The sequence below is a fragment of the Crocuta crocuta genome, unplaced genomic scaffold (assembly GCF_008692635.1).
Source record: "Crocuta crocuta isolate KB4526 unplaced genomic scaffold, BGI_CrCroc_1.0 scaffold246, whole genome shotgun sequence".
NCBI lineage: Eukaryota > Metazoa > Chordata > Mammalia > Carnivora > Hyaenidae > Crocuta > Crocuta crocuta.
In genome coordinates, this window is record NW_027531902.1 from 5,129,685 (window position 1) to 5,154,915 (window position 25,231).

The following is a 25,231-nucleotide window of genomic DNA, read 5'->3' on the forward strand; positions in this document are numbered from 1 at the left end:
ACTGCCCGAGCCACCCAGGTGCCTCTCTACCGCTTTTTTTTGAGCAGAGTTGAGTGGTATTGTTGACTACAGCATAGACTTGAGCCAGACTGTCTTCCTTTAAGTCATGGCTCTCCCCTGACCTTGTACAAGATTTGTATCTTCATTTTTTAAATTTATAAAATGGAGACAATGATAGTGTCTACCTTGTGGGGTTATGTGAAAATTTAAGATATCGTTTCATTATTTAAGAAGTAAACTGATGAGGGGCGCCTGGGTAGCTCAGTCAGTTAAGCTTCTGACTTCGGCTCTGGTCATGATCTCATGGTTTGAGAGTTTGAGACCCGCATTGGGCTCTATGCTGACAGCTCAGAGCCTGGAGCCTGCTTTGGATTCTGTGTCTCCCTCCCTCTCCCTGCCCCTTCCCCACTTGTGCTCTGTCTGTCTGCCTCTCTCAAAAATAAATAAACATTGAAAAAATTAAGAATTAAACTGATAAGAGAGCAGGTAGCGAAGAAACAATAACTTAATGATGATACTCGTTCAAGGAAGAACCTCTTTTTAGCTAAGTCTAGTAGACTTGGTCCTTCCTAGAGATGGTTATCACAGACTTTGTAGGAGTTGACCAGCAGAACAGAGGCAGCCAGAGACCTTAGCAGGCCAGAGGGGAAGACTGAGCACCATAATTTATGAAGAGTAGTTGCTGGAGTAGAGGCCATGTGGGAACAAGATACTCCCTTCCTAATAATTTTAGTCCTTAGAATTTTAGGAGATTTTATTATATTCAAGATGAGATTATGATGTAACACATGGGCATTAATTGCATAATTTATAGATTTGGCTTTTTGTGGCCCAAGTTACCAAAGCGGTATAAATTTCCAACAAGTATTTTATTTACTTCCTTAAGGATTCATCAATTCTTCTTTCTTCCATCAAATGTCCTAGACATGTGTCTCCAGCATCTGGTGAAAACTAGGAACCCAGCGCATTGTCCCAGTCACATAGACCCTTCCTCTGTTGGGGCAGAGAACCCTCAAGGGGAATAAAGCTGCTCTCTGCAATTAAGAGGTCTCCTTTAGGGCTCAGTGTAAGACAGAAATCACTGAATCAGACAAGAACATGCACAGTAATAAAAATGCTGGAAAATTTTAAGAGCTACAGTTTCTGCCTTTTCAGTAGGCAGTGCATATAAAAGTAGTGATAGCTCCAAGAAAATACCATGTTAGTCCATATAGAAGATGTTTACACATGTAAGAGTGACTTTTTAAAGAAGAAAAACTTATCAATGGCAAAGATGCCGGCTGTCATGTGAGATGCTATGAATTATGTCCCTCTGAAGTTTCTAAAATTGAAAAGAAATTTCATCTTTGCTTTAGACTAAATAATCCCTGGAAATTTGCTTTCTTTAAAAAAAAAAAAATAGAAGAAGGACACCTGGGTGGCTCAGTGGAATGAGTGTCTGACTTCAGCTCAGATCATGATCTCACAGATAATGAGTTTGAGTCCCGTGTCAGGCTCTGTGCTGACAGCTCAGAGCCTGGAGCCTGCTTCGGATTCTGTGTCTCCCTCTCTCTGCCCCTTCCCCATTCATCTCTGTCTCTGTCTCTCTTTCAAAAATAAACTTTTAAAATTAAAAAAAAAACAAAAAACAGAACAATGTACTTAAAAACAACAACAAAAAACTTTCAAAACTTTAAAACAGAGGCTTCATATCCCCCCTGACTACCTGATTCCCCCCAAGGCTTGCTTCCGTCCCTCTTCTTCCCCAGGTTTCAGGATGATGGTGTTCTTCTCTGGACTAATGTATTGTATTATTTTATTTATTTATTTATTTATTTTTATTTTGAGAGAGTAAGCGAGCAGGGGAGGGGCAAAGAGAAAGGAGGAGAGAGAGAGAGAATCCCAAGCAGGCCCCACACTGCCAACAAAGGGCTGATGCGGGCCCAAACCCATGATCCGTGAGATCATGACCTGAGCCAAAACCAATCGTTGGATGCTTAACTGACTGAGCCACCCAGGCGCCCACTGTTGTACTGTTTTAAATCATAACATATATTCAGACCAATATCGAAAATTATGCCAATATTTTTAACGTCTTCTAATGCCTTACCTTTGTTTATGAATATTGAAACTTCTACAGTTCTGTGGACAGTTCATATAATTAGGGCCGTAACAGTTCATATAATTAGGGCAGTAACAAAAACTTCCAATATGACACTTTTTGCTTTGTGCATTCAGTTGGTATATTAGTATTAACTCTTTTAACTTCAGGTATTAAAATTTTTTTTTAATGTTTTATTTATTTCTAGGAGAGAGAGAGAGACAGCGTGAGCAGGGGAGGGTCAGAGAGAGAGGGAGTCACAGTCTGAAACAGGCTCCAGGCTCTGAGCTGGCAGTCAGCACAGAGCCGGATGCGGGGCCCGAACCCACGAACCGCGAGATCATGACCTAAGCGAAAGTTGGATGCTTAACCGACTAAGCCACCCAGGCGCCCCCTTAAAATTTAACTTGTAAAAGCACAAACCCAATTAATCAAGCTGAAAAGGTTTTAAATGAACTGCTCTATAGCATTGTGCTCAGAGTTAGTGCCAAGTAGAACTTATGGTATGTGTTCTTACTGTAATTTAAAAAACAAAAAGGAAAAGGGACAAATCCACAAAGACAAAGGCAGAAAGCAAAGGGCAGAAGTGTCCATGGATCACAAAAGCAACTTAAAAGCTGCTGGGACATCCATCTGTGGCTTCTCCATCTCCTGGTCACTCACAGAATGCCATCTTCATTCCCTGCCGCTGCGGAACACCTACTTCTCAGCACAGCTGATGGCTTCAGGTGCAAGACGTTATGCTTTTCCTACCTTCCATTAGAAAACTCCAAGGAAGAGCTCTTACTGGCCTGGATTGGATTACTGCCCATCCTTGTGTATGTGATAGGCCACACCCATGAGACCTACATCATCAAAACAGAGGAGGGAGTGTTTCCCCAAAAGAAAATCATACTGTCAAGAACAGAAGAGAGCGATCATGGGAAGGACAAATAACAGGTTGTTGGCAGACCACTGTTTTGCTACCCAGCACACAGATGTGTGCAAAAGTATATACATACACACACTACATGCACATCTCCACTTCTAGCGTTTTCCTTCTCATAATGTAGCATTCCATGTACAACTGCAGATGGGTATGTGCCTCTCCCAGGAGTCTGTCCACGTGCTGTCACAGCCCTGGGCCCTGGTTACGTAGGTTATGTCCATTCATCCAGGTCAGGTCTAGGTATGTCTTTCTGTGACTCCTTAGCCCATCCTGCCCCGAAGCAAATGATAAGTTGTAAGCATTATGCACCCAGTACACAAAGGTAGAGATCAGAAAGTAGGATAATTGTAATTCCAACAGTGGGAAAAGGGAAGTTATGGAAAACATGGCATTTTAAGCCACGTTTGCTGTGTGTCCTTTTGAAACACCACCAAAATGACAATGTAGAGAATATTTTGAGTAAAAACCCGCAGGAAGAAAGAAAAATGGAAGAGGAGACCATACCAATAAGAATTTGGAAGTAGCAAAGCAGATGGGTGAGTGGAAAGAGATTTTACAGACTGGAGAAGACTACAGTGTAAGCGGACAGGGAGAGGAGCCCCGAAGAAGGCCCGCCCCAGGAGTTAGAAGGCAAAAGGAGGATGCAGAACATTTGGCTGGTGGTCTGTAAGGGAAGCACTTAGAGCCACAGACTATCTACATAACTGGGTAATTGCCTTTACCCCATTCTGCCAAGGAGTTGAGGTTTATATTTGGGTTTTTGGAACAATACAGCCCTCATGAGATCCCAATTGTCTTCATTATCTCACCTTCAGTGGGTTGAAGCAACTGGCTTTCAGACAACCCATCTCCCTCCCTTCATTCTGAAGACTTCAAGAAATCACTACTCCATCCTGTTATTCCTCTTTGGGTGCCTGGAACTCCAGCCATCAGGGGCACAAGATCGAAGCCCGAGGATCCTTAAGAGCACAGTTGATCCAGTCGCTTTTGTTAGTAGCCACATAGCAAAGATGTGTCTCCTTCCTGGGATAGAGAGAGGGTTGCTACCATCCACCCCTCAACCTGACTCAGCCAGTTCCACTCACTGTTACTCCCCACTTCTAGTATTAGTTTCTATTTTAGTCTGAACCCTTGGCTATCAGTGACAGAAGCTCAGTGTGAATTAGCTTAGGGAAGGGGTGCCTGGGTGTCTCAGTCGGTTGAGCGTCTGACTTCGGCTCAGGCCATGATCTCACGGTTTGTGGGTTTGAGCCCCGCATCGGGCTCTGTGCTGACAGCTAGCTGAGCCTGGAGCCTGTCTTTGGATCCTGTGTCTCCCTCTCTTTCTTTCCCTCTCCTACTCAACGCTGTCCTCTCTCTCTCAAAAGTAAATAAAACATTTTTTAAAAATTTGAATTAGCTTAGGGAAAACAAGAAGGTTTTTTTTGTTTTTGTAGCCAGACTATGGGAAGAAGAGCAGGGTTGTACGTGGCTGGGCCTCAGGGATGACCAGAGCCAGTGGGGGCTATAACCCACTTAAGTGTTTCCCTGTCTCCCTCCACTACCCTCATGTTCCTTGCTCCTCCCTGTTGTAGGTCAGCTGATTCTTCCCTGTGATAGTTCCCTTCCGCACAACAGGGAATGTATCCGTGAGACCTGTGTGTTCATATTTCATAACCTCACCACCCTACAGCGATTGCCCTTCACTTAGTTCCGGCTTGGAAACCCCCAGTGAAAGTTCATTTTGGTCCGTCTTAGATCATGTTACCCACCCAGGGGTTTTCTGTTTGGTGGCCCTACCTAGATTACCATGGATGAATGGGTAGGGGTCAGTTCTTCAAAGAAGGAGGTCTGCTGTCTGTGCAGAAGGTAGGGATGCTGAGGAGGCACATAGCTATAGGCTTCTTTTGTGAGTGATTTCTGAAAAAAAAAAAATTGTATATATAAGTAGATTACATCACCCCTCCATTAGCATGGATTTGTTCAGGAGGCCCTTTTTTACCCCCTACCCCCTCGTTTTTATTTTCCTCAAATGTTAAACAATACTTTCTAGTCTGTTTGGCTTAGAAAGAGGTACTGTGTACCACCATCTTTGGGTAGCAACAGGTAGATATTAGAGCCAGTAATTCTAAGCAGTTACCAATTGCTAAGAATCTTAAGTAAAGGCATGATTTTATCAGTCAAAAAATTTTTAACTTTAATACATACTTCACAAGAAGGAAAAGTATTTTTTTAAAGGCCAGAAAACTACACAGTGTATATTATTTCTGAACTGAAGACGCATGACCCACTTAAGAGATGAGTTGCACCATAATAATATTTCTGAGTGGGTGCCAAGGTAAAGGTTATATATTGTTATCTACAGAATACTGAAGAATGACAGAAGTCACAATGTGTTGTTTTTTAGACTGAGAACAACAGAAATATTGGCAAAATGAAGGAGGCAAACTGAAATTGGCCAAGCCAGAAATTATCCATTTGTGGACTCAGGCTACTGATGCTCATCTCTCCTGTGAAATGAGACTGAATTTGGTCGAAAAGCAAGAATTAATGAGAGTTTAAGCATGATCATGAAACAACTTAGCTTGCCTGAATTCCTCATGAGAATCTCTCCAAGACAACACAAGAATTACTTTTTTCTCCAATCTATTTTTGAAAGACAGAAAAGCAGAGTAATTGAAAATTAACATATAATCTTATGGGACTGCAGGGTCCTCAGTGCTGGCACATTTCCACAGTCTATCTGATGGCCCAGGCAGACAGCCAGCTTTTAGCTGCCTCTGGGTTGGGATGAAATTCCATTTCCATTCAAGCATTTAAGGTAAACCCTCCAGCAGTTCTAACTCAGGTTAATACAAACAGAAAGCTTGAGTATTTCCAAGTCCATACTTTAAAGCTTAAGTTTGAAAAATTGAAGCTTACAGAGGCATAGTAACTAATAGTTTCCTCCTCTCATTGGACTGAGGCTGGAGGTCCTCAGCGTGAGCAAGAATTACATCCAATATGGACTGTCAGCAGCACAGAGGGAAAGAAGGAACAGGTCTGGGGAGACAAACTGTGAGTTCAGCATCGCGTGTTCAGATTGAGATGCCTGAGGGATCCTGAGAGTGAAGACAGGCTCTGTGGATTTGGGATGTGGGGGCGCCAAGGAAGGGGATGGGTGATTTTCCTCCAGATTCCTATTTTGCTTAAGGTGCTTATGGTCAAAACACAGGAGGAAGATTTGGGCAAGAAGATAGCAAGGTTATGTTGAATTTAAGTGCCTGTGGAACACACAGGAACCAGACCATAGCATGAGTTCTTGTCATCCAGATTCTTCCAGCAACCTCACGTTCACACTAGCAAAAGGCAGGCACGTACTCAGATCCAACAAATGTATAGGACCCACACAAACACAGTTTTACACATTTTTCACATTGCCTTGGAGGCTGTTAACTTGCATACCTCTTGACCATATCTCCTCTTTAGAAGCTGACTCTGGGGCGCCTGGGTGGCCCTGTGTCAGGCTCTGTGCTGACAGCTCAGAGCCTGGAGCCCGCTTCAGATTTTGTGTCTCCTCTCTCTCTGCCCCTGCCCTGCTCACACTCTCTCTCTCAAAAATAAAGAAACATTAAAAAAAAAAAAAAAAGCTGACTCAGGGCAGTGCGCTACTTTGTAGTGATGGGTGTGCCGAGGGCTTGCACATACAATGGAAATTTCTACAGCAATGCTAAAATTCGTATGGCAATCCAGTTTAACCATGGCTTTTCATTCATTTTAACATCAAACTATTAAAATATTTTAACTTACCCTAGTAAAGCAGATATTTAAAACAAATCGGTGCCGTGTTAAAAATTCTTACTTTTTTCATGTATCTTATTAGGAAATCTCCAGTCTACTCCCCATCTCGCCTCCAGTCTAGTCCTTTCTTTGTTACCAGACATTTTTCTGAAATGCAGATCTAATGATGTTACTTTCCTGGTTAAAACTTTTCCAATGACTCTTTTTTTCTGCTGCCCAATAGCATAAAACCAGTATGATAGCCATTAGCCATATGTGGCTGTTGAGCACTTGAAATGTGACAGAGGAGTGACTTTTTAACTTAATTTGAATTAATTTGAACTTAAACAGGTGCATGTGGCTAGTGGCAGCACAGTTCTACAGGATTAGGCCCACATTCTTCAGTGTGGCTTATGAAGCTGCTCCAAGGTGATCGTTGCTAGCCTCCTCAGCCCTGCCTTGTTTCACTCTGTTTACATAGCTTCTACACTCAGAATTACTCAAGTCACGTACAGTTCCTCAAGCAGATTTCTGCACCTGCTCCTTCTGCCTTCTTGTGCCTTCCCTTCCCTTTTTTCCTTTAGTCCTCTCTCTCTGTCATCTAATTCTTTCTTCTGAACTTAGCTTCAGCTCCTCCAGAAAGCCCTCCCTGATACCCTTAAACTAGATTAAGTGTTCTTCCTCTGTGATTCATAGCATCTTGTACATACCAGTGTATCGTAATTAACTATTTGTTCCATGCTTTTCTAGACTATATGCTCATTGAAGGTAAGGACTCACCAGGCTTCTTCCAGAAACTTACTCCTTTTCTCCAAGTCTTGCTGCTGTTTTGTATCTTAATCAGTACTTCCTCTGTTAGGAAAGGGATTTTCTTCTTCAGTTACTTCAAGCACATGGCATCTTATAACATTGCCTGCTTATTCCATTCAGGGCAGAGAAATAAAGGACATGAGTTCTACTGAAGTATCTGGTTCTAGTCCAGGACTGCATAGTTCACTCTAGCTGCCCCCACCCCTGGTTATCTGTAACTTTCCTCTCCAACAGTGAGAAACCTGTCTCCCATCACCCACCATCCATGTGCCTCTTTGTTTCACCCTGATAGCATGGATACTGGTTTCAGAATTCTTTATCCATTTCTTTAATAGGTTATTGAGATATAATTCATTCACCATACAATTCATCCATTTAAAGTATATGATTCAGTGGTTTTGGGGTATATTTACAGAGTTGTGTGGCTATCACCACAAGCAATTCTAGAACATTTTTGTCACCTGCCACTACTGAAAGATCACTCACTGTGGTGTGGAGGATTGACTGTAGTGGGCAAGAGTGGAAGAAGAGAGCAGTCAAGGGCTGTAGGGTGGCACTTGGTGAGACTTGCCAGATAGAAAGGGTGGCGGCAGTGGGAGCAGTAAAGGGAGCTGGTTTGAGGGGCTGGTTTCAGAGGGGAGCTAGCTGGACCAATTAAGGAATTGGATGTGGAGCATGAGGAAAAGAGAAAGCAAGAAGACTTCCGCCTTGAGCTCAGTGACTGGGTGAGTGATGGTACTGTTCCTTTAAACTGGTCAGCCTGGGGGAACAGCAGGTGAGGAAGTGAGTAGAGAGAATCAGTTATTTTGAACATGTTTGGTTTGGGATGCCTGTGCTGACTAGGCCCTCCAGTACCCAGCCTTGGAGCTCCAGGGAGAGGTCAGAGCTGGAGATGGAAAGTTGTGAGGATTACAGTAATACCTTTTGGTAAGATTATTTGGAGAATAAGCAAAAGCACATATGTGAAGGTCTGTGTTAAGGTCACAAGTACTCTGCTGATAATGACTACTACATTATCTTCTATAATCTTTCCAGTACTCTCTAAAGTAAGTAATACATGTGGTAGATCTTATATTATTATTATTTTACAGATGAGGGGGCTAAATCTCTCTAGGGAGAGGTTAATGTCCAAGCTCACACAGCAAGCAGGTGTCAGTGTGGATGAAACCCAGGCCTGCCTCACTCCGGAGCCCATGCTCTCCGTTGCTGCACTCTCCTGCCTCCGGCTGAACAGTGAGGCCTGCTCCAGGGCTACAGACCGCTGCTCTTGACCTTGTCCCACCCCAGATCACCTTTCATCCCCACCCGCGCCGCTTGCACCCCTCTCCCTGTTCCCTGACCCCGCAGGTGTGCCTCTCAGCTTCTGCCAGTGGCGCCCTCTCTTGCTGCCGCTAGAGCTTCTGCGGAAGCCATGGCTCACTCTCCCTTAGATTCAAAGGCCGTCATCTTGGAGAGCATGTGTCACACTGGAGTGTACATCTAGAGCACCTGGAAGCTTCTTCCAAATGCACAGAGCTGGGAGGGTGTCTTGGGAGGGAAAGTATGTCATTTGGGTTCCCCAGAGAGAGATGTGCTCCTTTCATTGTCACTCCTCTTTTAACTCTTGTGTATTCTACTCACCCTTGCTTCTGCTGATCTCCCTAATTGGACAAAATTCTATTCTCATGTCTTCTTCTTCTTTTTCTTTAAGTAAGCTATACACACAATGCGGGGCTAGAACTCACAACCTTGAGATCAAGAGTCACATGCTCTACTGACTGAGCCAGCCAGGAACCCATGTTATGCTTTCTTAGAGAAGGACAGTGTCCCTCTCATCTTAACACTTACTGTGTTAGCCATTTTACATTTATTTGTGTGATCATCTCTTTTTCTGCTAGACTGTTAGCATCAAGAGAGTAGCAGCCGTGTCTGGATCCCGTTTGCTGTGGTGTCTTCCTCCCCTGGCACAGTGCCTGACATCCAGTAGGGGCTCCAGACATTGACTCAGATGCCCAGTTTCCATTGGAAGTCGGAAATATCACTTACTTTTATGGATGGAATTGACATTTGTCAGCCTAGAATAGAACAATTATTCTTATTCTTGTCATCATTATTTTATATATTTGTTACTTGTATGGGATTCCAAAGTATTCTAAAGTACTAATTTTGCTTTAGAAAACAGACTTCTAAAGCAAAACCTATTTTTAAGTTGGGGGTTGTATATAGATTTATATTTTATTAAAAGGAAGAATTTAAAGGAAAAAAATCTGGAAAAACAGGTACATACACCTTTCAATTTGAGTATATGTATCACATATATCAAACATAACACCCACACCCTAACACAGAATTGTCAGAAAATACATGGACACTTAAGTTCCTTATTTACTGTAGACAGCTACTGATAAGGCTTTTCATTTTGGTTTAGATCCGTAATTATTTGGCAAAAGAAACTAGTTCTGAATAGCACTTTTCATATAAAGTTAAAACAGAGTTTAATGGACTGTTGCTTCTATGGTGAATGCCTTCAAGTTCTTTTCTGCCATTTCCTTTGGAACGCACCCTGGTCAGATTTTCACTTTCTGTTCACTGCCACACTAGTTTTTTCAAGGAGATCAGTGACTTCTCAGTGTTAAATCCACTGATGAATTCTCAGGACTTAATTGATCTGTCCATGGCATTTGACATAGATGATCGCTTCCTTCTACTTGAAATGCATTCTGTACTTGCCTCCAGCCATTGTGCTCTTCTGCGTGTCCTCCTCTTCCTCTTGGCCCCCTTTGCTAGTTATTCATACCTCTTTGAGCTCTAAATGTTAGTATGCCAGAGGGACCACTTCTCTTTACTGTTTGTCCTCACTGTTGGTGATCCCATCCAGGCTCACAAATTTTAATACTGTCTGCATACTAGGGACTTCCAACCTTATTTTTCTGGACCTGACCTTTTTGCTGAGCTCTGGCCTCATGTATCTTCCTCCTAATTGGTACCTTCACTTGCATCTAGCATGTTCCAAGCTGAGTTCTGTACCTTCCCTACCAAACCTACTTCTCTCATGGTCTTCACCGGCTCAGTTAATGGTAATCTCATTCCTGTAGTTGCTCAGTCAGAAGTCTTGATGCTTCTCCCATCAAAAATGTCAGATTATTAGATCAGCTTTATCCAAAAACACTGTCAAAATCTGTCCAAGATCTTGCTATTTCTTACCACTTCTACAGCTACTGCTATTTTCCTCATCTCTTATCTCTCATCTGGAACGTTGCAGGAACCTGCTGCTCCCCCATCCTCTGACATCTTATCTTCCATAGTGCAAACGATCTTATTAAAATATAAGTTCTGTCATACTCTGCCTCTGCTCAAAACCCACCAATAACTTCTCATATCAGAGTAAAAGCTAAAATCCTTATGATGGCCTTATAGAACACTGCTACTTTTCAGTCTTTAAAGAAGCACTTTTGTTTAGTTTTAATTTCTAGTTTGAAGTAAACCAATACTTTACAAAAGTACGATAAAAATGAGTTACTATGGGAGAGAATTCCATGCTGGTCATGATGAAGTAACTGCTATCAGATTGGCGCTACCACTATAACCTTCTAGAAAACTATTCTGAATATAACAACTGTTTTCAGAAATTAGACAGTAAGTAGGGCAGGACTGTTCTCCAAGGGAAAGGAAATAAATGAGGAGAGTCCTATGATTGCCCTGGCTTTCTGCTGGGAGGCATTTACCAACGTCCAGTGCCAGAGACAAGCAGAGCAAGCCTTATTTGCTGAGAATAAGGAGCCAGAGATTGGAGTTCATGGAGGCTGTAATTTGCCAAGTAGGATACCGGAGGGGAGGAAGCATGCAGAGAAAGAGCTCCATAAATCTGCATACAGGTCCCTTAAGTCTTTGGCTGAAAACTAAGCTGCTTGTGCATAGAAAGAGATTTCACAGGGCCACCAAAGAACAGCTACCTGGGAAAGAACAACTCAGCTCCCAGGGATTTGAAAGTAGAACAGCTACTCAAGCTCAGCCTGTTGTTTGGGTTCCAACCAACCAGAGTAGAGACATCATGGAACACTTGGGGCATTCAATAAAGACCCCAGAAAGGCCACACCTTACAAACAGGGTGGAAATAGCCCTAGATAAAACTTACCCTAGATCTGCACTGATGAAGCTTTAACACGGGCCTCAAAAGGACCAACTTGTCCACAGATAAATTAACTTGACTACTAGATTCTTTAGAAGAAGACAACAAAATTCAGACATGCAACAACATAGTACTCACAATTTCCATTATCCAGTAAAAATACAAAAGATGTAGGAAGCAGCAGGAAGGTACGGCCTGTAACCAGAAGAAACTTATTCAATAACAACAGAGCCAGAAATAACAGGCCTAATGCAGTGAGCAGACATGGACTTTAAAACAGTCAACAGTAGGGGCGCCTGGGTGGTTTAGTCAGTTAAGTGTCCAACTTTCGCTTAGGTCATGATCTCGTGGTTCGTGGGTTCGAGCCCCACGTCGGGCTCTGTGCTGACAGCCAGCTCAGAGCCTGGAGCCTGTTTCAGTCTGTGACTCCCTCTCTCTCTGACCCTCCCCTGCTCACACTGTCTATCTCTCTCTCTCTCCTAGAAATAAATAAAAACATTAAAAAAATTAAAAAAAAAACAGTCAACAGTAAATAGAAAAAATATAAAGGAAAATATTAACATAATGAGAAAAATGAAAATAAAGAACCAAGTGTAAGCATATTGGAAGTTTCTGCATATATATTCTCCTTCAATAACAATGTTTTAAATTAAAAAATAGAACTTCTAGAATTGAAAGGGTAATACCTGAAATGAAAAATTCCATAGATGGACTTAACAGTAGGTCAGAAATTGCAGACAAAAAAGTCCACTGAACTTAAAGACATAGCAATACAAACTATCTAAAATGAAACACAGAAGGGGCATTTGGGTGGCTCAGGTGGTTAAGCATCTGACTTCAGCTCAGGTTATGATCTCACGGTTCATGAGTTCAAACCTCACATTGGGTGAGCTCATGCTCAGCTCCTCTCTCTCTCTCTCCCTCCCTCCCTCCCTCTCCCTCTCCCTCCCCCCTCGCTCACTTGCACACTCTCTCTCTCTAAAATAAATAAATCAGTAAATAAATAAATAATAAATAAAATGAAACACAGAAAAATGGCTGAAAAATTAACAGAGCTTCCAAGACCTATGTGACAATGTCAAGCAGTTTAAAAGAGGGAGGAGAGAAAAATTATTTCAGGAAAATTTTCTTCCAAATTTCCAAATATGTTTTTACAAATTTGATGAAAGCCATACACCTGTAGGTCCAAGAAGTTCGACAAATTGTAATCAGGATAAACAGAGAAAACCATACCAAAAGCACATCACAGTCAAATTGCTGAAAACCAGTGATAAACAAAAAAGAATATTAAAAACAGGCAGAAGAAAAAAGATGTTATATACAAGGGAATAAAGACAAGATTTTGAAGTGATTTCTCATTAACAATAATGTACACTAGCAGAAAATTGAATGGCATCTGAAAGTACTGAAAGAATCTGTTTTTATTTCTTCTAAAATATATAGATATCCTAGCTTTATCCTAGACTGAAAAGGTCTAGAAGCAGTGATACTCCAGGAATAAGAAGCACCCTAGTACCCTAACCGTGGTCTCTAAATACTCTTTCCTAGTAAAGGTCATCTGGAATCCTTGAAAGAATAGTTGACTCCAAGTGTGGGGCAGGACATAAACAAGATGAGACTGGGGCATAATACTGTGCCAGGCAAGGAAGCTAAAAATATCTAATGTATATATTAGATTAACACAGACGCCTCCTTATAGGGACCTCCCGCTGGCCAAAGATAGGATAATTTGAACATCAAAAAGATTATTGTAATGAATTGAAGCAATCAGATACATAAAAATCTATGAGATTATAATGATACAAAAAAGAAAACTCTTTGGTAACCATTGGAGGTGGCTAAGGCACTAACTCATTGTTCTGAAATTTGTTAAGTAATAAGAAATGCCAACCATTTGTTTTACCTTTCCTGAATGAATGGTACTTCAAGATAAACAAATAGAGACAACTAATAAATGCAGAAAAGATGATGAAATTGGAAACTGGACTTTTGCAACCCACAAGAAGTAATGAATCTAGACAAGAATCATTAGTAAATGCTAAAACCAGTAGGTGAAAAATTGACAGGGAACTTTATAATAGAGAGATGTAACCAATAACATCTGAATCCAGTGATCAATGTTTATATTCCATTAGTGCCCCTGTTTGATTTACAAGTGCACCATATTACCTATGATAGATTCTAGCCTCTTCTCAAAAATGAAGCAAAAGCAAAAACATTAATCAAATACCCAGATCCAGCCACAGGGAATAGAGAAACAAATTAAATGGCAACAAGGAAGCAATCAGTTAAACCCCTAATGTAGGATATGCTACCAGATAACCTGTTTTCTTCACAATTAAATGCCATGAAAGAAACAAGGAAAAGCAAGAACTGTTATAGATTAAAAGCAAAAACATATAAACCAAATACAAGGTCTGTGAATCTTGTTGGAATCTTGATTTTAAATGTAAATGGATATTTTTTAAATTTGAGGAAATTTTCAGATGGGCTGAATTAAAACTTTTTGTTAAATATGTTTAGGTGCGATAATGGCATTATAGTTATATAAATTAAGTATTCCAAAATGAAATAATAAATGGTCTGGGATTTTCTCCAGCCCCCCCCTTTCAAGGCAAAAAGTTGAGGAAATAGACCCAATAAGTTGACAAAATGTTAATTTCTTTGAAGTTTGGCGATGGGCACAAGAAAAGTAGTCATTAGTTTACTCTATTTTGTTCATGTTTTAACATTTCTGGAGTAAAAAGTTTTTAGAAACTCACGTGCTGCAGGGCCTTCGAAATGTCTGTAAAAGAGCATCATTCGGAATGCACACAGGCTTTTCTTACAATGAGAAACAATTATGCCAAGTTTGGTTTAAGTATCAGTTTTATGGAGAAAATGGAATGATGCTAAAGGCAGCATCCTTATAAAAATAAAAACATTTGACTGGTATGACGTGACACTGAAAATTTTTTAATGTGTCGACAAAAGCTGTAAAAGCATTAGAGGGGATCTTGTGATGTTAAATGGACCCACTGCGCGTGTCCTCCTGCCAGAGGGCATTCCCTAAAAAGGTGCATCCATCCCAGAGTCCCGAACCTGGGCAAGCCCCTACTGGTGGGCAAGGCTCCTTGGTTTCTGCTGCTCAAAGGCTAAAGTGTCAGTCAACCAAGGCTGTTTCCTAAGGGACTGCTTTTGTTCAGAGGATTTGTGAAATTTATTCTCTGTGGGCTAACACCATGTTTCATGATGCATTGTGGTTTTTTATTGTTTTCCTTATCATGACTTATTTTTTTCTATTTTTCTTTGAAGTTTGACCATTTTAATACATGTTCATTTCTCGCTCTGTATGTGTTTGTGTCGCGCTTGCTGTCTTTGCCTCCATTGTTCCTAGGTTACAGTATAGCCAGGACACACCCAGTCACTTGGCCGATGAGCATGCGCTGATAGCCTCCTATGTGGCCCGTCTGCAGCACTGTGCACGGTCAGTGGGAGAGCAGCCGCAGCAGGCGGGTAGCCAGGGGCTGATCACAGGGAGGGAGAGCTGCATTACCTGGGGTTGCCAGCTGGAAAAAGCTCAGCATGTGGGGTTTTTCTTGAGAAGCTACCAGCTATGTTTGGCAGAGCTTAAATAATTGCTCAAGCATTAACTTCTGAAAGAGAAGGAGCCTTGCCAAGCCCGGGCACTTACCTAAACATATAGTCAGAAATGCTCTTATAAAGTGGAGTTCACTCCTTCAGCGTACACTTCGAGGCTGTGTAAGTCTCAGACAGATACGCAGGCCCAAAGATGTTCATTCACAGAGCTATTCGATGCAGTCTCTTACTGTTCGCTCTTGTCTGAATAATGACACCTTTCTATTGACATTCAGAGCTTAAGGTTGTTATCTCACTTTGTCTAGTCTAAGATGCCATCACCCTAGAACATCTTTACATGCTACATTTTCATCTCTTCCTCCCAAATCTATCATTGATTATTTAAACCAGTGGTTTTCAGCAGTGATATTGGGTCATTGTCACCCCAGGGCCTTTTCCAAACACTGTATACCTCCTCATATTATATGTATTATAATAACTCCATGTACCCCCTTTTTAAAAAACTGTGGTAGTGACTCACTGTTAATGTGAGCATATGCCTGGTTCCTCAGTGGGTTAGGATGGAAAAACATTTGATAACCACTAACTATAGCAAAGTTAACCTTTTAAAAGAATTAATACCAATCTAAATGCTATTACATTCAGGCAGACACAAAGCTACCTGTCCCCTCTATGCCCACACCCACCACCATTCTGCAAGGAGAATGGCAGGGAAAGCTTAAATAATAATAAAGTTTAAATAAAGCCATCCCTCCACTCTACATAGCAGCAAGTAAGAGTCACAATGCCAGACATTCTTATTTTTTAGAGAGGAAACCGTAATTTATTCACTAGGCACATAAGAGAGGCTGGAACCTTGCATTTTGATCTTAGTTTCACACAGAACATGTGATGGCTCCGTGGGAAGGTCATTTGACCTTATTTTTATTTCCTATGATGACAAGAATAATTAATGTGAAAAAAATATATTTGAAAAGGACTGTTTTTATATCATATTTCATACCATTTCCCATAATTTTACCTGTGTGACTAAGCAGCATTGATAATGCTTAGGCATTTACCTCTAAAGTCTACTTCTTTACTTCCCTAGTCTGTTTAATATAGCCTTATCCTGTGGGAGGGAAGGAAAGGCCTGATAATTATACATCATATCATGAAGAGTGCCTCTTCATCCAACAGGTGGTTTCTGTGCACTCTGTCCCAGCTCCTTGGATTTCTAGGAATAGAGCTGCCTCAACCCTGGCAGGACATCTTCCCTATTATCAGTAAGGGCAGTTGTCCACGTGGTTAAAACTTTCCATGGTGAAAATAAAAGCAGAATGTTGGGCAGAGACTGCTACCTGATACTTCAGCCCAAAGAGATTTATCGTGGGGTTAGCTTAGGTTCTCAAGCCTCCTGCCTTAAGGATTAGGCTTCCTGAGCAAGAACTGGTGGCTGGGAGCCCTGGGAGAACATGCGGATTGGGTGAGTACTGCATCTCTTCTTGAACCCAGCTTCACGCTTCCTCAAAGAAGTCAGAAATTTCCTGGGTAATTCTGAAAATGAAAGTTAGCTCAAGCAGAAAAATAAGGAACCTTTCTAATTTTTCATTGACCTTAAAGCCTCTGGTCAGCATAAAGTTCTAGTTTCTGACTGGAAAGCATAGCCAAATAAAGCAACTGTGTCGTCCACACTTGTGTATAAATGACAAACAGAATTAACCTTTCTAGGGAGGTGGAACATGATAGAGGAGAGGGAGCTCTTTGCACAGAGGGAAAAAATGAAGTGTTATATCCCTTGCTAAAACAAAGGGCAGCTACTTTAAGTCCCATTTCTTAGGCTGCCACTCCCTCTATAATATTACCCACTTGTATTGTTAAATGTTCATTTTTGTTGTTGTTTACTTAAAAGATAAAGGTAGTTCTCTTATTTCCAACAGACACCTTTAAGGCACTAATATTACAGTTCAGCCTTGACCCTAATGTATTAAAGCAAACTGATGGTAGCATGTTCTTATTACAAGATCATCTTTTCAGACGATGATGAGACATGCTGGAGATTGACACTCATACCTGAAATTATCAGATATTCAGAAGTGGCACAGGCAGAAGACTTAAAGGACGTTAAAAAAAAAAATCCATCCTAGAAGAGAAACCAAGTTAAGCTTAAAGAATTAGCGACAGAAATTAGAAATATAGAAAGGTGAAAAATCTAGGGAAAATATATAAAAAGGTCAGACACATCTCTATAGATTTACCATCACCCTTCCCAGATTCCACTCAATAATTATGACAAGATAATGTAATGGATAAATGACAGTTGATGTAACATGCTAAATTAAAGGAGTCAATTATTTCATAATCCAGTCCAAAGTTCACTGCATCGCATATACACAGAGCTAACCTACTACTCAAGAATGCTTCTTTCATCCAGATGCAGTAGTATCTGATAACCCAACTAGGTAGGTCTTTAAATTTTTAGGATACCGGCACTCTTATGAAAGAGTAATGAACTAAACTAATCCACTCTAAGATGGGGCTATAAATTGTGGAAGAAGCTTAGTAAAAGAAGAAAAAGGAGCATTGAAAAGGAATGTTTGATACCATGGATTCTTCTCTAACTTTACCATATGTTGGACCTGCCCTTGCCTAGGCATCTTACTTCTGTTCAGCTCGTGTTAAGTACGTCTCCTTAGCCCTGTTTTTTATGGTGCTGTAGTTTTCGTTTGGTCTTCTTAAGTTTAAGACCAGTGTCTAAGAGTCACAAGTTTTCCTAAAACATTTGATTAGAAATCCCTCTCTCAGATTTTGCAGATGCCCTGTCTGTTCTCAGACCTTGAATTCAGAAAGAAGTGCCCCTTCGGGAGCAGGATCACATGCCGCTGAAGAGAAATGGCATGTGTGGCCCCATCGTTTCTCTAAACCCCCTTCCTCTCAGAAGACCATTAGTATCTATGACCCAGGTTACTGTTTCTTTTGCTACCATACTTTTTTACAGGCTTTCTCCCATCTGTTCTTTCTAAAAGAAAAGCAAGCGTAGGAGATGTTTAATGCACACCTATTGATTTTTGTCTTCTTGGTAGTGTCCTGGACAGTCCTAGCCGACTGGATGAGGAACACCGGCTTATAGCACGCTATGCTGCCCGGCTGGCTGCGGAAGCAGGAAACATGGTGAGTGAACGGAGGGTCCTGGCAGAGTAGCAGCAACTAGCATTATTCTAATATGCAGACGGTAGAGAGATGGTAAACATGAAACTTAGGAGAACAGCTGTAGGTACCTCAGCAACAAAAGGAGAGGAGTGGGTTTAGGGAAGGGATTACAGTGGACTTTAGTTTTATCTATAATATCCTCCTTAAAATATGAATCAAGAGAAAAGAAAATCAAAGAGCTAGAATTGGGCTCTTTACAAAGATCGAATAGGGCACCTCAGTGGCTCAGTCAGTTAAGCGTCTGACTTCAGCTCAGGTCATGATCTCACGTTTTGCGAGTTCAAGTCTCGCATTGGACTCTGTGCTGACAGCTCAGAGCCTGGAACCTGTTTCAGGTTCTCTGTCTCCCTCTCTCTCTCTCTGCTCCTCCCTCACTCGTGCTTTGGCTCTCTTTCTCAAAAATAAATAAAAACATTTTTTTAAAAAATCAAATTAATAACCCTCTAGAAATCCTGATCAAAAGAAAAGGAAAAAGAAAACACAAATTACCAGTATCACAAACAAAAGAAGGGACATTGTTATAGATCCTACAGGTATCATAAGGATGATAAAGAAACATTATAAGCAACTTTTTGCCAAAAAAGTTGGCAACCTAGATGAGACAGACAAATTCCACGAAAGACACAAATTAGGGATACCTGGCCGGCTCAGTTGGTAGAGCATGCAGCTTTTGATCTTAGGGTTATAGGTACAAGCCTGATGTTAGGTATAGAATTACTTGAAAATAAAATCTTAAAAAAAAGACAAATTAACAAAACTGACATAAGAATAGATTTAAAAAATCTAAATAGTCCTAAATCTGTTAAAGTAATTGATTTCATAATTCACACAAAGAAAACTCTAAGCTTAGAGGGCTTAACTATTGAATGCTATCATATATTTAAGAAAGAAATAATAACAATCTGACACAAATATTCAATAAGTAGAGGAAGAAGAAACACTTTCCAAGTCATTTTATCAGGCCACTCTAACCTGATACCAAAACAAAAAAGGCCATTACAAGAAAAAAAAAGTCGAGGGGGCGCCTGGATGGCTCAGTCAGTTAAGCTTCCGATTCCGGCTTAGGTCATGATCTCACCATTCATGGGTTCGAGCCCCGTGTCAGGCTCTGTGCTGACAGCTAGCTTGGACCCTGGAGACTGCTTCAGATTCTGTGTCTCCCTCTCTCTCTGACCCTCTCCTGCTCATGCTGTGTGTGTGTGTCTCTCTCTCTCGGAAATAAATAAAAACATTTAAAAAAAAAAAGTCTATAACCAAATTCTCTCATGAACATGAAAAAAATCTTTAACAAAATATTACAATATTGAACCTAGCAATATGTAAAAAGGATAATACACCATGATCAAGTGAACTTTATCCAGGAGTGCAGATTTAACTAACACATAAAATCAGCCAATGTAATTTGCCATGTTAGCAGTTTAAAAAAGAAAATTATAAGATCATTTCAGTAGGTGCAGAAAAAGTATTTGACAAAATGCACTGCCCCATTTTCATTATACTAGTAGTAGAAGAAATTTCTTAAATCTGCTAAAGAACACCTACAAAAAAACCTACAGCTAATATTATACTGAAAGTTTAAATTTTGCACTATTTCTCCTACCTAATATTGAGAACAAGAGAAAGGTGTCCACTTTCTCCACCTGTATTCAGAATCATCCTGGAGGTCTTAGCCAATATAACATGACAGGAAGAAAAGGGCATAAATATTGGTAAGGAAGTAAAGCTCTTTTTATTTATGAATGGCATGACTGTGTGGAGAAAGTCCTAAGAAATCTGCAAAAACACTACTAGGACAGGTACGTGACTTTATAGAAGTGTTGCAGGCTACGAAGTCAGTGTACCAAAACTGATTATATTTCTATCTACTAGCAGGGAATAATTAGAAAACTAAATCTAGGAAGAACACCATTTACTATAACATTTAAAAACATCAAATACTTACAGATAAATTTCATGAAAGATGTTAAGATTGAAAATAATAAAATATTGATGAAAGAAATTAAAGAAAACCTAAATAAGGGGAGAGGTATGCCATGGAATATTCAGATTTAATATTGTAAAAAAGGCAGATTTTTCCAAATTGATCTATAGATTCAGTACCACTCAAAACCCCAGTAGACTTTTTATAGAAATTGGCCAACTGATTTTAAAATATATTTGGAAACCAGAGGACTAGAAGAACCAAAAGTCTTTGAAAAGAACAAAGCTGGTGGACTTAACCCTTGACATCAAGACTTACTATAAAGCCACAGTAATTAAGAAAGTGTGGTATTGGCAAAAAGATAGACAAATGAGTCATCCATAAGATAAATTCATGTGTATAAGGTTAAATGACTTTTTTTGACAAGGCATGAAAGAAATTTGGGGAAAGGAAAACCTTTCTAACAAGTGCTTCTTTTTTTTTTTTATTTTTTTTTATTTTTATTCTAAGAGAGAGAGAGAGAGAGACAGCGTGAGCAGGGGAGGGTCAGAGAGAGAGGGAGTGACAGACTCTGAAACAGGCTCCAGGCTCTGAGCTGGCAGTCAGCACAGAGCCCGACGTGGGGCTCGAACCCACAAACCACGAGATCACGACCTAAGTGAAAGTCGATGCTTAACCGACTAAGCCACCCAGGCGCCCCTCTAACAAGTGCTTCTGAAACAGCTATATATCTATATGAAATAAAGAACCATTGCAATCCCTTCTTCAAACTATACATAGAAACCAATTTGAAATGTATCATAAATTTAACATAAAAGCTAGAACCATAAGCTACCAAAAGAAGGCTTAGAGAAATATCTTCATGACCTTGGAGCAGGCAAAGAATTTTTAGAGGAATCATGAACCATTAAAAAAAAAAATCTGGGAAATTGGACCTTATTGAAAATAAAATCTTTAGCTCATCAAAAGATACTATCGGTGCCTGGGTGGCTCAGTCGGTTAAGCGTCCGACTTCAGCTCAGGTCATGATCTCACGGTTTGTGGGTTCAAGCCCCGCGCTAGGCTTTGTGCTGACAGCTCGAAGCCTGGAGCCTGCTTCAGATTCTGTGTCTCTCTCTCTCTCTGAACCTCCCCTGCTCACACTGTTTCTCTCCCAGAAATAAATAAGACATCAAAAAATTAAAAAAAAAAAAAAAAGATACTATCAAAAAAATAGACAAACCACAACCTGGAAGAAAATATCTGCAACACATGTCTGATAAAGGGCAAACCATGTTAAGAATTCCTGCACCTCAGTAATAAGACAACTCCCAATTCTTAAATGGTCTAAAGACTGTCCAGACACTTTACAGAAGATATACAGATGGACAATAAGCACATAAGAAGGTGCTTGATGTCATTAATCATCTGGAAAATGCCAAAAACCACATTGACCTACCAAAATGGCTAAAATGAAAAAGATTGACAACATCAAATGTTGGAAAGGATGTAGCACAAACAGAATTCTTGTACATCAAACACCAAAATTGCGTACTATTTGATTCCATGTATGTGAAATTCTAGAATAGGTAAAATTGATCTATAGTGATGGAAATCACATCAGGGACTATTTCTGGGAATGAGGATATTGAAGAGAGATAAAGAAAATTTCTAGATTGGTGGAAATGTTCTGCATTTTAATAGAGGTGTGGGTTACAAGTTGTGTGTACTTGTCAAAACTGATTGGATGGCATAGTTAAGATATGAGCATTTTATCTCAGTTAAAAGAAAAAGGAGCCAAGAATTTGTGTTGAGAAATGGCTACCCAGGGATTTGCCATGTGTTTACTGTAATTTTGAATCAATTTATAATAAAATGTCCCCCTTATTCTTCCGTTTCAACTCTTTCCTTTCCTTGAAGAGTTATGTGCATATTAATATCCATTTCCCCTTCCTTCCACACACATATTCATCGTATTCATTTGGCAAATATTTATTGTTTATTTTACCACAGTGAACAAATGTTTCCTGCCCTCCCTGAACTAACAGTCTAGTGAGAGAGACAAACATTAAACAAATAATCACACTATTAACATAACTACAAACAATTGGATGCAATGGAGGGAAAATAGAAGGAGCTATGAACATGTATAGCAGGTTCCTGCTTTATAACGTCTCACTTCTGTGAGAAAGTGTTACTTGTGTTGGGATCTGAAACTAAGTAGAAGAGAATTCAGTTTCCTAGGAGCTATAAAGGACTGAAACCCAAAGCCAACCCTTAGGCTACTATTGCTGCCACTCCAGCCCTGTGCTTGGGTTTTAATTGTCTTGAGGTGCAGTGGGCAAAGCCTTGTGCATATGCAAGGTGGAGAGTTGGAAATGAGGCTTCACATGAAGCCAGGCTCCTGGAAGCATTATAACTCAGTGAAGGTATGATATAGAAGACATCCATATGCCAGCACAAAAATAGAACCAGAAAGCTTAAGAGCCTCTCCTCCTGTTGGAGAGGAAGAAGAGGTCTCCCCCAGGAATTCACAACCTTAGTCCTGTCTGTATTTGTGTTGGGTGCGTTTATATTACTTCATAGTTTGAGAAACACCCAGGTAAAATTTTAACATGAAATTAAACCTCTGGCATGGAGGAGAAGCAAAATATAAAGCCTCTCTTAAGGTTAACATTCACAGTCGAGGCCGAGCAGTATTCCCACAGAAAGAATCCAACTAGACATGAACTCCTGAGCATCTCTATAAAGTTAGACCCTCAGTGACATTAGATATTAGAATTATTGGCTATAAAATAACTATGTTTAAAATATCTTGAGGCCTGAAAGAAGGAATGAAAAACATACCAAAAGAAAAGACTGTCTAAAAAGACCAGAGATGAAAACAAACCAAATAGAATATAAACATTTTTAAAAACCAAAGTTGTTGAAATTTAAAACTCAGTGAATGGGTTAAAGGTCAGATCAGACACAGCTGCACAGAGAATTAGTCTGCTAGAAAACATATAAGAAAGTTTCTCAGATGCAACACAGAAAGATGAAAAATTTGAAACAAGGTTTTCAGAATTAGAAGATAAAGAACCAACAGCCACCATATTGGAATCCCTCCCAATCCCCCCCACCCCGCTCCAAAAAGGAAAATAAAATTATTTTCTATTAGGTGAGAAAATATTTAAGGAATAAATGGCTGAAAATTTTCCAAAATTGATTCATGACATGAATCCTCAGATTGAAACATAACAATGAGTTCCAAACTGGATAAATAATAATTTCACACGTAGAGGTATCCTAGTAAAACTATGAAATACAAAGACAAGACACTCAAAAGGCAACCAGGGAAGATAGATACCTGCAAAGAACTGATAATTAGATTTCTCAATGCCAAAAACAGGTTTTTTCATAAACAAACAAAAACCTTTCTTTAAAAATAAATAACACAGCCAATTATATCTACTGCTGCTGCTATTTATGTTGAAACTCTTAAGAATTTTCTTTATGAAAAGAGACAGTTGAATATCATTAATGTACTGAAAGTAACTAAACCTGTCAAAGGAAAAGGGGAAAGACTTTTTCTGGCAAGGATTGAGAAAGGTCCCAGTGAGATTCATGCTAAAAGAATAACACTGATAGCTAACATTTATTGACTGTTTACTATGTGCCAGACATTATTATAAGTGCCTTGCATGTATTAGCTCTTTTATTCTTCAAAACAATCTCATGAGAAAACTAAGCCCCAGAAAGGTAAGGAAACTACTCAAGGTGACAGTTTGTAAGTGGTCAGGCTGGGACTGGGGTACTAGTCTGTCAACTCCTGAGATTTAGCTACAGAAGGTTGTAGTTCAGGAAGAGCATTAAATCTGGAAGAAAGAGGAAGACAAAAGGAAGAAGGATCTGAGGTGAAGACAACAGACTGTGTGAGCATTAACCAGGTAAGGAACACGCAGTGTGTGCCCGGGTGGGGGGGAGGGGGACCCATCCTGTGTAAAGGCCCTGAGGTTGGAAGTTTCAGCACTGAGAAGATGTTTGTGTGGCTAGAGCCCAGAGAACAATACTCGGAGTGAAATTAGGTGGACAGGCAGGCCAGATCTCTCAGGACCATCTTCTACAGACACAGTATATTAATGGGTTCCAATTTATGTTTACTTCTTCATAGAGAAATAGAGTAATGAAATCTTCCAGTGGAGAATCTGGCTTTGTTTCTCCCCTGAAAAGTAATTTATTCCTTTAGATTTGTTAAGACTTCAACATCTTTTCCTTGAGAATCTAGTATTAGGTCATATATCTGACTCTCAACGTTACAACTCTAGAGGTTAGTGAAATGGAACAGAATGGAGGGAGGGTGGGGGGAAGTCTGGGGAAAAGAAAAGTTCCATTTAATCAGTTAAACCTTACATGTGTCCTCAGTCACAGCCATTTAAGTTATTTTAGAAATTAATTAAATTTGTTGAGATAGCATTGTTTTTGAATTTTTTTAATTAAATATATTTAATGCCATTATGTAGTCTTGTTGACTTTACATAGTACTTTTAAAATATTGCAAATAAAAGCTCCACAGCCATTTGACCCTGAAAAGGAGGTCACGTACTCCTTTCCTGCAAACAAGATAAGTCAGTTTACACCTGATAGTTTCTGATGCCACTTCTCTAATTCATGTGAAAATGATAATTGTTAGAATGGTCCTGAGTTGAAATACTGATAAAGGTCCCTTTCATCTTCAGTTTATTTTCCAGCGTGTAGTTATCTTAAAAATATTGGGCTTCCCAGTAAGGACTCTTCTTGACTAGATTTCTGTTAAACAGAAGACTACTAATCTGCTAATCTCTTACTGATACAAGTGCTTTGCATAAAGTGGGTGTAGTGCTCAAAAGAATTTATTTATAGCCTCCCAGATAGGCTTTG

At 40.0% G+C, this 25,231-nt stretch overlaps 1 protein-coding gene across 12 annotated transcripts in view; it reads left to right on the forward strand.

Moving 5' to 3' along the window:
* DTNB (dystrobrevin beta) overlaps window positions 1–25,231 on the forward strand; it is a 208,887-nt gene that overhangs the window by 135,679 nt on the left and 47,977 nt on the right. For 8 of the 12 annotated variants that reach the window (XM_077774220.1, XM_077774219.1, XM_077774217.1 and 5 more), the window contains exons 10-11: window positions 15,041–15,130; window positions 18,306–18,393. In XM_077774220.1, the coding sequence (XP_077630346.1) occupies window positions 15,041–15,130; window positions 18,306–18,393 (178 nt within the window). The remainder of the gene's footprint in view (window positions 1–15,040; window positions 15,131–18,305; window positions 18,394–25,231) is intronic. The other 4 variants (XM_077774212.1, XM_077774216.1, XM_077774214.1 and 1 more) reach the window with 1 other exon arrangement.